The sequence below is a fragment of the Eptatretus burgeri genome, chromosome 7 (genome assembly GCF_056783735.1).
Source record: "Eptatretus burgeri isolate ZD-2024b chromosome 7, Ebu_testis_v1, whole genome shotgun sequence".
NCBI classification, from domain to species: Eukaryota; Metazoa; Chordata; class Myxini; order Myxiniformes; family Myxinidae; genus Eptatretus; species Eptatretus burgeri.
The window spans coordinates 61508998-61522274 of record NC_140967.1 but is presented as its reverse complement, the minus strand read 5'-3'; the positions used below and the strand labels follow the sequence as shown (position 1 = coordinate 61522274).

At 43.1% G+C, this 13277-nt stretch overlaps 2 protein-coding genes across 9 annotated transcripts in view; both read left to right on the top strand.

The window, feature by feature from the left end:
• The window catches only part of LOC147023381 (zinc finger X-chromosomal protein-like), an 82575-nt gene extending 81288 nt beyond the window's left edge, over positions 1-1287 (top strand). For all 7 annotated transcript variants that reach the window (XM_085888736.1, XM_085888735.1, XM_085888738.1 and 4 more), the window contains one exon: positions 1-1287. This exon is cut by the window's left edge and continues 1345 nt beyond it. The gene's annotated coding sequence lies outside the window, so the exon portion shown is untranslated.
• Positions 1288-11464: 10177 nt separating this feature from the next.
• MB21D2 (Mab-21 domain containing 2) overlaps positions 11465-13277 on the top strand; it is a 51155-nt gene continuing 49342 nt past the window's right edge. For both annotated transcript variants that reach the window (XM_085888741.1, XM_085888740.1), the window contains exon 1: positions 11465-11855. In XM_085888741.1, coding sequence (XP_085744867.1) covers positions 11687-11855 — 169 coding nt within the window. In that variant the 5' untranslated portion in view covers positions 11465-11686. The remainder of the gene's footprint in view (positions 11856-13277) is intronic.

Below are 13277 nucleotides of genomic sequence, written 5' to 3'. Positions count from 1 at the left end.
GCAGCTTGCATCTGGGATTGAGGTTGAAGCCTTTATAAAGCTTGCATTTAGCGACAGCCGACAAAGAAATTTGATGTAATGTTGCTGTTTGGTTTACTGACAGTTCAAATCTCCGTCTTTAGACTTCACTGTTGATGTGTGTACATTATTCAAATATAAACTATACATTTGTTTTTCAATTACTGAGCAAATTCAAAATTTTGCTCAGCGTGTGCTGTAAGCAACAACAATTGCTAAAAGCATTAACATCGGAAAATGAGCGCATTAAAAGAGCTTTTTACCTTAGCGTCGCTGTAAAGCATGCATCGCACATTTACTTGTATTTGTTCTCAGTTGTGATCCTCTTATTTAGTATTTTTTTTATTATTTTTTTTTGCATCAGCAACCTGGAGCAGGTGCCTTGAAAGTCGTTGTTCAAACGTATCTACTTTAAAAGTGGTGTTTGTCATCTTTAACTTGCACTGTTTTCTCACCTGTTGCATCTCCGCGTCTGTGTTCCACCTGCTTGCTTTTTATTTCACATTCACCCACAATCTGCTGCCCCCCCCCCAAAAGAATATGGCATACTTATTCTGAAATACAATTTTTTTTAACGTTTTGACATTTATGTCAATCTGTCAGCAATTTACCATTATCGCCCTCTTCCAAATCCGTTGGTTGATTTGTCCTTTTGAGACAATTTTAGGAGAAACACCCATTTCGATCTAATCCTTCTGCCTCCTTTCAGGCCTCTCAATACTTTGTCGTTTTTCCATCTACTTCCTTGATTTACTCTTAACAGCTACTTACAATGCTGAGCTTTGTTGGAAGTTGAGGTTTACTGATGTGTTGACCTGAATCAGGTTATATTCCTGCCTTAGCTGCTTGCATCCTGCTGTGTGGTAACAGCAGGGAAGTGTTGATTTATCTTGACTTTTATACAGTGAAAGAAGAGACACTGACTTTATGAAAAAAAAAAGAAGTACTTCAATTTAGTTCTTAATTATGTCAACAGACAATAAAAAACGATTTTTGTTTTCTCAGAGGAAAAGATTTTTTATCTGTAAAGTTGATGTACAGACTTTATAATATGGAGGCTGCCAAATGTGTTAATACAACAACCTTCAGTCGTGAGCAGAGTGACGTTTTGTTTTCTCTTAACCAGGTTAAATGTGGATACAGGATATTGTAGATATATGTTGTATAATATTAGCTTGATGTTTTTTCCGAACTGTTTTATCTGCTGAAATTTTCAAAATAAATCATCAAATGTGGATTTTTAACCCCCCCCCCCCACCACCCTACCCCTTTCATATAGCTCCAGTATCATGGTTATGAATGGCTTTGGAAATCGAAGAAAAATGATGGACTCTTGTAAACCTGTTTTGATGTGAGAAGGGACAGACTGTGTATGTCGAATTTTATTTGGTACCTGTGACACTCTCCCGCAGACCTGGAGTCTGAACTCAATTACGATAGTAATTGACCCCAGTTATACTCGACTCTGATTGTTCAGGGGTACAATATAACTAAAATGAAGTTGTGCTCTGATTATAGGAAGAGGTGTTTTACCCAACACACCAGCCTGTCTTGCATGCACATCCTGTGTATTTGTAAGGGTATTGTGAAAGTCGAGGGATGAAGACATGACTGGCATTGACGGGTTGAAGGCAGGCAGCACTTATAAGGATTTGGATTTTAATTTTTGTGAGTTCTATCTCAAATTGCTAGGTTAACCATGTTGCTTTATTTAATAAAGAGCAGATACATCCTGTCACTTCACTGATGGGAAGAAAGAGAGGAAAGGAGAGGAAGAAAGAGAGGAGGAGGGAGGAGAGGCAGAAAGAGAGGAGAGGGAGGGGAGGTTGAGAGGAGAGAAGGAGGGAGGGGAGGCAGAGAGAGGAGGGAGGGGAGGAACAGAGAGAGAGAGAGAGAGAGAGAGAGAGAGAGAGAGAGAGAGAGAGAGAGGACGAAGAGAGAGAAGACGAGGAGGGAGGGGAGGTAGAGAGAGGAGGGAGGGGACGAAGAGAGAGAGGGGAGGAGGAGGGAAGGGAGGCAGAGAGAGAGAGAGTGGAGGAGAGGCAGAGAGAGTGAGTGGAGGCAGAGAGAGGAGGGAGGGGAGGTAAAGAGAGAGGAGGGAGGGGAGGCACACAGAGAGGAAGGAGGGTGAGAGAGGGGAGGAGCAGGGAGGGGAGGCACAGAGGAAGGGGAGGCATAAAGAGAGGAGGGAGGAGAGGCAGAGAGAGGAGGGAGGGGAGGAAGAGAGAGAGGGGAGGAGCAGGGAAGGGAGGCAGAGAGGGGAGGAGAGGCAGAGAGGGGAGGAGGAAGGGGTGGCAGAGAGAGATGAGGGGAGGGAGTGGGGGAGGAGGGTGTGGCAGAGAGAGGAGGGGTGTCAGAGAGGAGGTGGAGGCAGAGAGAGGGGAGGAGCAGGGAGGGGAAGCAGAGAGAGGAGGGAGGTGAGGCAGAGAGAAGAGGAAGGGGAGGCAGAGAGAGAGGAGAAGGGGAGGCAGGGAGGGAGGAGATGAAGAGAGAGAGCGAGGGACGCAGAGAGAGGAGAGGGAGGGGAGGAAGAGAGAGGAGGAAGGGGAGGCTGAGAGAGGAGGGAGGGGAGGAAGGGGAGAATGAGAGAAGAGGAAGGGGAGAATGAGAGAGGAGAGGGAGAGAGAGGAGGGAGGGGAGGCAGAGAGAGGAGGGAGGAGAGGTACAGAGAGAGGATGAGAGGAGGGAGGGGAGGCAGAGAGAGTGGAGGGAGGGGGGCAGAGAGAGATGCGGGAGGAAAGGCAGAGAGGAGGGAGGGGAGAAGGAGAGAGAGGGGGAGGAGGAGGGAGGTGAGGCAGAGAGAGAGGGGGAGGAGAGGCAGAGAGAGTGAGGGGATGCAGAGAGTGAGGGGACTCAGAGAGAGGAAGGAGGGGAGGCAGAGAGAGTGAGGGGATGCAGAGAGTGAGGGGACTCAGAGAGAGGAAGGAGGGGAGGCAGAGAGAGAGAGAGAGAGGAGGGAGGGGAGGTGGAGAGGGAGAGGAGGCAGAGATGTGATTCAAAATATCACATCTTCCAGTCTCCTTGAATATTTTGTTGCCATTTCACACAAGGTCCCCTCCCTTCATGTGCAACCTCTTTGACTGCTGGTTACATCATTGGTGAGGGGCACAGCTCTGCCACTGAAGCAGTGCCCCTATTCCCAGTGTACTGGTGCTCATTTCGCCGACCTCAGAAAGATGACAGGCTGAGTCAACCCCCTGGTGTTAAATCAGTGGCCAACGGGACTCAAACTCAGGACCCTAGGATCCCTAGCCACCACCCAATCCACTAAGCCAACACCAGGCTTGATATATTCAGTGACAGTGCGAATATCGTAGAGTGCTTGTCATGTGGCTTAAGCGAGCATTCCAAGGAAACAGTTGATAAGGAATGCCTGGTTTGGCAAGCGATTAGCGATGGCTGATAGGTCATGCAAACCCCGTGCACCCGGAAATGCCCAGCAATTTCTGAATTGGACAAATGAACACTTTTTTGTTTTTTTAGCAGTCAGAACTGCTGCTGAAGTAAATGAAGAAGTTGAAATTTTGAAATTCGCCTGAGATGAAGAGATTTTTGAGGTTATGGCATGTGCGGAAATAAAATAAAGCCATGAATGCTGGCATCTCTGGCTGTTTATAAGCATTGAAATGTATCCAGCGATTCATAGATATGACAATAAGGCATTCAATGATATGAGTGAGGAAAGTGAAACAAAAACTTTATCATTAAGAAACCATTGCAGCCTGTTCAAAATCGAGGCATTCTTCAGCAGGTGAAAAAATGGCGAATTTTTAAACATAATAACAAGGCTTTCTTTAAGCATACCAGGGGAAAAGATCAGGTTAGGACCAGTGTGGGCCCATTGAGGAAACGCACCGGGAGATTGGCTCCTGATGAAAGTGGGATGGCAGGCTTATTGCCTGCCAAAGTGAGGGCTTGTGGAGTGGCTGGTGAGGTAGCTAATTGAATTGCAAACTGGCTTAGTCGTTGGGAGTAAAGAGTGGCTGTGAGTGGGAGGATGTCTTGCTGGGAGGATGTAAGTAGCGGGGTACCTCAGTGATCAGTACTTGGACCATAACTATTCATTATTTACATCAACGATTTGGATAATAGGGGAAAGAGTAATCGTGATCGTTGAGACTATCATGTCAGGCTGACGGAAAACGAAAAAGCATACAGTGTCAGAATGAGTCAGTACTTGTAAAGGTGTTTTTGAAAAAGTGTAATTCCTCTCGTTGTTTGTGTTGTAAAGTTTTTAGACCTTGTGAAACTTTTGTTTTGTCATGTGACAGGTAAAAGGCTTTTGTTGTTGATTGTGAATGTTTGGTGGGATGTAAAATCAAAATGCACTATTTATCTTCTCTCTTGTGGACATTGTGGATTGCAATATGTTGGTAAAATTTAGATCAACGTTTGAATGGACATAGGGTCTGCTGGTATCGTCTGGTATGAAAACTTATTATTATATAATCATTTCAATGATGTTGGGCATGATTTGAGTCATTGTTCTAATCCGATTATTGACTCGCTTGATGTTAATGATTTTGATGATAAAGAGGGGTGTGATGTTGAGCGAGGACACAAAGAGGATTTTTGGATCAGGACACTATGTGTGATTAATGACAAGGTACAAGGTACTGGGTCAGTTTCTCAAGGTAATGTTTTTGATAACGAGTATTTTGCTAATGCAATCAGAAGGAGACCCAGAGGTCATGGGTGTCGTACAGCTCCAAAAATGTAAATTTCACATGTGATTGAGAGATTTCAATGTTTTTATGAAGGAATTTTTTTTTCATGATTTTTATGTTCCTCTGAGGTTATGTTCCAAACAAGTCTGAGCTAATATTCTCCAGAGTTTAGCAGATTCATTTGACGTGTGCTCGTTTTTGATGAAGATTTTTGTCGCCGGGTTCTGATGAAGTCTACTCCCAAAGTTGATAGGATCCGCGAGTTCTTAGTTTGTGATTTTTTTTTCCAGCAAGCAGGTAGATAGGCTTCGGCTTCATTCTATTCTTAGGGATGCAGGTGTAGAGAGTTTATTACCAGATAAAGTTTGGGAGCGAACCCCATTGAAGGTTTATTTCACTTTCACTGAGACCATAGGACAATCCTTGATTCAATTATGGTAAATTTCTTAAAACTCTTAGGCTAGATGTAGTAAAGGACATTTTATGAACTGACTGTGCATGCTAATCTTCCCCTTTTTATATAGTCCTTGTGGACACGTAGTTACTTGGGATTTGAATAGAATTAGTATTAGTGAAATTAGGGATCTGATGAAAATGGGAGATAAATACAGAGAACCAGTAACTCAACCTTGGAGCTGCATTAGGTCTTCAATTGTGGATTCTGTCTCTAATTTTGTTAATGGAATGTGCACCAAGCTCAAGTTATCTGTACACAGTTTTAATGCATGGTTTAACAGAGTTGTAGAAGTCCTGGATAATAGGATGAAATTTTTTTAGTAGTCGGGGCTTGCTTTCACTGGGTCAGTCGAAACCAGGGTGGAACAAGCCAAGTGTTCGTAAACACATTCGGAATCTTCATGTCAGCTACGTAATAGTTCCATAAGATAAGGCTGCTAATAATTTTGTTGTGGTTTGTAAAAAGTTTGATGTAGAGGTTTTAGAGTGTTTGGCATTGATACGGTTACTTTCACTAGTATAGAACGGAGAGGACACAGTAGTTAGGAGGACACGGTTGGTGGAGGAACGTGGCTGAGAAAGAGGATGTCGTTTTTGCTCTCCTCTCAGCATGACAAAATGGCTGCGCGATTCTCGTGTTCATGCTGGTGAATTTGCAGCGTGCTGGGCAAGACACTAGCCATTCCTGTCCGGCTGAGCCACAAAGTTGTATGATTATGAGAAGGAGAGTAAGAGGAGTGACAAACAGACAGAAAGGGGTGAAAACATAACCTCCTTCACCTTCGGTGGCAGAGGTAAAAAAAGAACAAGAAGAAGGGATCAAGGAAAGAAAAAAAATAATCAAAGAACATAAAGTCAAAGACCAAGGAGAAATCAAGGAAGAAGAAGGGATCAAAGAATAAGATGAAATCAAAGAAGGAGAAGAAATCAAAGAATAAGGAATCAAAGACAAGAAATCAAAGAAAAGGAATAAATCAAAGAATAAGAAGTAATCAAAGACAAGGAATTAAAGACAAGAAATCAAAGACAAGAAATCAAAGATAAGGAATCAAAGATTAAGAAGAAAACAGAGAGTAAGAAGAAATCAAAGAATAAGAATTCAAAGACAAGAAATCAATGAAAAGGAATAAATCAAAGAATAAGAAGAAATCAAAGACAAGGAATCAGAGACAAGAAATCAAATAAAAGGAATAAATCAAAGAATAAGAAGGAATCAAGAACAAGGAATCAAAGACAAGAAATCAAAGAAAAGGAATAAATCAAAGAATAAGAAGAAATCAAAAAATAAGAAGGAATCAAGAAAAAGAAATCAAAGACAAGGAATCAAAGAAAAGGAATCAAAGACAAGAAATCAAAGAATAAGAAGAAATCAAAGAATAAGAAAACAGAGAGAAAGAAGAAATCAAAGAATAAGAAGAAATCAAAGAATAAGAAATCAAAGACAAGAAATCAATGAAAAGGAATAAATCAATGAAAAGGAATAAATCAATGAAAAGGAATAAATCAAAGAATAAGAAGAAATCAAAGACAAGAAATCAAAGAATAATAAGAAATCAAAGAATAATAAGAAATCAAAGATAAGAAATCAAAGAACAAGAAGAAATCAAAGAATAAGAAGAAATCAAAGAAAAGAAATCCAAGAAAAGGAATAAATGAATAAGGAATCAAAGACAAGAAATGAAAGAATAGCAATCAGAGATAAGAAATCGAAGATAAGGAATCAAAGACAAGAAATCCAAGATAAGGAATCAAAGATAAGGAATCAAAGACAAGAAATCAAAGAATAGGAATCAAAGACAAGAAATCGAAGACAAGAAATCAAAGAATAGGAATCAAAGATAAGAAATCGAAGATAAGGAATCAATGAATAAGGAATCAAAGACAAGAAATCAAAGCCAAGAAATCAAAGATAAGGAATCAAAGATAAGAAATCGAAGATAAGGAATCAATAAATAAGGAATCAAAGACAAGAAATCAAAGAATAGGAATCAAAGATAAGAAATCGAAGATAAGGAATCAATGAATAAGGAATCAAAGACAAGAAATCAAAGACAAGAAATCAAAGACAAGAAATCAAAGATAAGGAATCAAAGACAAGAAATCAAAGAATAGGAATCAAAGACAAGAAATCAAAGACAAGAAATCAAAGATAAGGAATCAAAGACAAGAAATCGAAGAATAGGAATCAAAGACAAGAAATCAAAGACAAGAAATCAAAGATAAGAAATCCAAGATAAGGAATCAAAGGCAAAAAACCTAAAATCAAGGTCAAATAATAAAACTATCACCGCATCATTTTCACCCCCATTGCCTTCGCAGCGCCCGAAAGGGGCTCAAATGCGAGTGGTGAAGGCCTTCGAACTGCCAAAAAGGATAAACACAAAACACTCATAAGGCTCATTTATACACACTCACCCAACAAAACACGCATAAGGCTCATTAACACACACTCACCCAACAAAACACTCATAAGGCTCATTTACACACACTCACCCAACAAAACACTCAAAAGGCTCATTTACACACACACCCACCCAACAAAACACTCATAAGGCTCATTTACACACACTCACCCAACAAAACACTCGAAAGGCTCATTTACACACACTCACCCAACAAAACACTCGTAAGGCTCATTTACACACACTCACCCAACAAAACACTCGTAAGGCTCATTTACACACACTCACCCAACAAAACACTCCTAAGGCTCATTTACACTCACACTCACCCAACAAAACACTCGTAAGGCTCATTTACACACACACTCACCCAACAAAACACCCGTAAGGTTCATTTACACACACTCACCCAACAAAACACTCATAAAGCTCATTTACACACACACTCACCCAACAAAACACTCAAGGCTCATTTACACACACACTCACCCAACAAAACACTCATAAGGCTCATTTACACACACACTCACAGAACAAAACACTCATAAGGCTCATTTACACACACACTCTCACACAAAAAAACACTCATAAGGCTCATTTACACACACACTCACTGAACAAAACACTCATAAAGCTCATTTACACTCACACTCACCCAACAAAACACTCATAAAGCTCATTTACACACACACTCACCCAACAAAACACTCATAAGGCTCATTTACACTCACACTCACCCAACAAAACACTCGTAAGGCTCATTTACACACACACTCACCCAACAAAACACCCGTAAGGTTCATTTACACACACTCACCCAACAAAACACTCATAAAGCTCATTTACACACACACTCACCCAACAAAACACTCATAAGGCTCATTTACACGCACACTCACCCAACAAAACACTCATAAGGCTCATTTACACACACACTCACAGAACAAAACACTCATAAGGCTCATTTACACACACACTCTCACACAAAAAAACACTCATAAGGCTCATTTACACACACACTCACTGAACAAAACACTCATAAAGCTCATTTACACACACTCACCCAACAAAACACTCATAAGGCTCCTTTACACACACTCTCACACAACAAAACACTCAGAAGGCTCATTTACACTCACACTCACACAACCAAACACTCATAAGGCTCATTTACACACACTCTCACACAACAAAACACTCATAAGGCTTATTTACACTCACTCACCCAACAAAACACTCATAAGGCTCATTTACACACACTCTCACACAACAAAACACTCATAAGGCTTATTTACACTCACTCACCCAACAAAACACTCATTAGGCTCATTTACACACACTCACACAACAAAACACTCATAAGGCTCATTTACACACATACTCACCCAAGAAAACACTCATAAGGCTCATTTACACTCACTCTCACACAACCAAACACTCATAAGGCTCATTTACACACATACTCACCCAACACAACACTCATAAGGCTCATTGACACTCACACTAACCCAACCAAACACTCATAAGGCTCATTTACACTCACACTCACCCAACCAAACACTCATAAGGCTCATTTACACACATTCACCCAAGTAAACACTCATAAGGCTCATTTACACTCACACTAACCCAACCAAACACTCATAAGGCTCATTTACACTCACACTCACCCAACCAAACACTCATAAGGCTCATTTACACTCACACTCACACAACAAAACACTCATAAGGCTCATTTACACTCACACTCACCCAACCAAACACTCATAAGGCTCATTTACACTCACACTCACCCAACCAAACACTCATAAGGCTCATTTATACTCACACTCACCCAACCAAACACTCATAAGGCTCATTTACACTCACACTCACCCAACCAACCAAACACTCATAAGGCTCAATTACACACACACACTCACCCAACAAAACACTCATAAGGCTCATTTACACACATACTCACCCAAGAAAACACTCATAAGGCTCATTTACACTCACTCTCACACAACCAAACACTCATAAGGCTCATTTACACTCACACTCACCCAACAAAACACTCATAAGGCTCATTTACACTCACACTCACCCAACCAAACACTCATAAGGCTCATTTACACACATACTCACACAACAAAACACTCATTAGGCTCATTTACACTCACACTCACACTCACACTCACCCAACCAAACACTCATAAGGCTCATTTACACTCACACTCACCCAACAAAACACTCATAAGGCTCATTTACACTCACACTCACCCAACCAAACACTCATAAGGCTCATTTACACTCACACTCACTCACCCAACCAAACACTCATAAGGCTCATTTACACACACATTCACCCAAGTAAACACTCACCCAACCAAACACTCATAAGGCTCATTTACACTCACACTCACACAACAAAACACTCATACGGCTCATTTACACACACTGACCCAACCAAACACTCATAAGGCTCATTTACACTCACACTCACCCAACCAAACACTCATAAGGCTCATTTACACTCACACTCACCCAACCAAACACTCATAAGGCTCATTTACACTCACACTCACCCAACCAAACACTCATAAGGCTCATTTACACACACACTCACACAACAAAACACTCATTAGGCTCATTTACACTCACACTCACACTCACCCAACCAAACACTCATAAGGCTCATTTACACTCACACTCACCCAACAAAACACTCATAAGGCTCATTTACACTCACACTCACCCAACCAAACACTCATAAGGCTCATTTACACTCACACTCACTCACCCAACCAAACACTCATAAGGCTCATTTACACACACATTCACCCAAGTAAACACTCACCCAACCAAACACTCATAAGGCTCATTTACACTCACACTCACACAACAAAACACTCATACGGCTCATTTACACACACTGACCCAACCAAACACTCATAAGGCTCATTTACACTCACACTCACCCAACCAAACACTCATAAGGCTCATTTACACTCACACTCACCCAACCAAACACTCATAAGGCTCATTTACACTCACACTCACCCAACCAAACACTCATAAGGCTCATTTACACTCACTCAACAAAACACTCATAAGGCTCATTTACACTCACACTCACCCAACCAAACACTCATAAGGCTCATTTACACACACATTCACCCAAGTAAACACTCACCCAACCAAACACTCATAAGGCTCATTTACACTCACACTCACACAACAAAACACTCATACGGCTCATTTACACACACTGACCCAACCAAACACTCATAAGGCTCATTTACACTCACACTGACCCAACCAAACACTCATAAGGCTCATTTACACTCACACTCACCCAACCAAACACTCATAAGGCTCATTTACACTCACACTCACCCAACCAAACACTCATAAGGCTCATTTACACTCACACTCACCCAACCAAACACTCATAAGGCTCATTTACACTCACACAACAAAACACTCATAAGGCTCATTTACACTCACACAACAAAACACTCATACGGCTCATTTACACTCACACAACAAAACACTCATACGGCTCATTTACACACACTGACCCAACCAAACACTCATAAGGCTCATTTACACTCACACAACAAAACACTCATACGGCTCATTTACACACACTGACCCAACCAAACACTCATAAGGCTCATTTACACTCACACTGACCCAACCAAACACTCATAAGGCTCATTTACACTCACACTCACCCAACCAAACACTCATAAGGCTCATTTACACTCACACTCACCCAACCAAACACTCATAAGGCTCATTTACACTCACACTCACCCAACCAAACACTCATAAGGCTCATTTACACTCACACAACAAAACACTCATAAGGCTCTTCATAAAATAAAAAAACACAATTACGTCATTAACACGTGTTTCGTATTAACCAATGGCGAGCATGAGATGAGAATCCAGCCACTGGACCTCTGGAGACGCCATTCAGCTTGCGGCGCGTGTGTGCATGTGCAGTGGCGGCCTGCCTGTACTCGCCCACTCTTGGGCAGCCCGATGCGGCGCAAGCGTGACGTGCCTGGGAGGAATGTTGTGTTGCCGCGCTCGCACGTGCTGCACGCTTTATGAGAGAGGGCACGAATATCGCCGACGGAGGGTGCGCCGGCCATGGCGAACGGAGCTCGTTGCACCGCCGCCGTCGACTTCAGGTCGGCCGCTAAACTGGACGACGTGGAACAACTGATCCAAGAGTTTGTGAAGCACGATCACAGGGAATATGACGACCAACGGGCCATGGAGATACACACAGCGAAGGATTTCGTTTTCTCCATGTTAGGTTCGTGCTCTGTGTGACTTGTGGTAATTGGTATTGTTCGAACATAGATTTTACGAATACATACATTATATATAAAAAATCAACGATGTTTTACTCTGCTACTGATAAATAAATAAAATCCGCCCAATATGGCCACTCGGGTTCGCTTTGTCGTTTGTGAAGAACCTTTCTTGACGCGTCTCCGTGACGTCATTTGGTATCAACCCATGAAAAACCACGTCCGATAATCTTTATTTAATTCGGAATCATTTCCTGTGTATTTTATAGATCAATGATTAACTTCCATTGGGGAAAGTTGTCTTCACGAGATAATACAAAAAAAAAATCGATTGGAAAGTTTGTTTTTTTTTAAATCTTATTATTCTTTAAATCAAAACGACAATAGGTAAACGATCCCAAATAATTAACGTCACCTTTGATTGCAGTCAGTCAGAATAACGAGAAAACCTGCTGGATTGTACATCGACTGATGTACATCCGACGTGGCGGCGCGCACGGCATTATGGGATAGCTCAGAAAACCCTCGAACTTTTTGTTGTGGGAAGAATGTGGGTTGGGAGGGGTTGGGAGGAATGTGGGGTGGGAGGAATGTGGGTTGGGAGGAATGTGGGTTGGGGGGGTGGGAGGGGGGTTGGAGGAATGTGGGTTGGGAGGGGGTTGGAGGAATGTGGGTTGGGGGGTGGGAGGGGGTTGGGAGGAATGTGGGTTGGGGGTGGGAGGGGGTTGGAGGAATGTGGGGTGGGAGGAGAGGGGGTTGGAGGAATGTGGGGTGGGAGGAGAGGGGGTGGGAGGAGAGGGGGTGGGAGGAGAGGGGTGGGAGGAGAGGGGGTTGGAGGAATGTGGGGTGGGAGGAGAGGGGGTTGGAGGAATGGGGGTTGGAGGAATGTGGGTTGGGAGGAGAGGGGGTGGGAGGAATGTGGGTTGGGAGGAGGGGGTGGAGGAATGTGGGTTGGGAGGAGAGGGGGTTGGAGGAATGTGGGTTGGGAGGAGAGGGGGTGGGAGGAATGTGGGGTGGGAGGAGAGGGGGTTGGAGGAATGTGGGGTGGGAGGAGAGGGGGTTGGAGGAATGTGGGGTGGGAGGAGAGGGGGTTGGAGGAATGTGGGGTGGGAGGAATGTGGGTTGGGAGGAAGGGGTGGGAGGAATGTGGGTTGGGAGGGGGGGTGGGAGGAATGTGGGTTGGGAGGAATGTGGGTTGGGAGGGGGGGTGGGAGGAATGTGGGTTGGGAGGGGGGGTGGGAGGAATGTGGGGTGGGAAGAGAGGGGGTTGGAGGAATGTGGGGTGGGAGGAGAGGGGTTGGAGGAATGTGGGGTGGGAGGAGAGGGGGTTGGAGGAATGTGGGGTGGGAGGAGAGGGGGTTGGAGGAATGTGGGGTGGGAGGAGAGGGGGGTTGGAGGAATGTGGGGTGGGAGGAGAGGGGGTT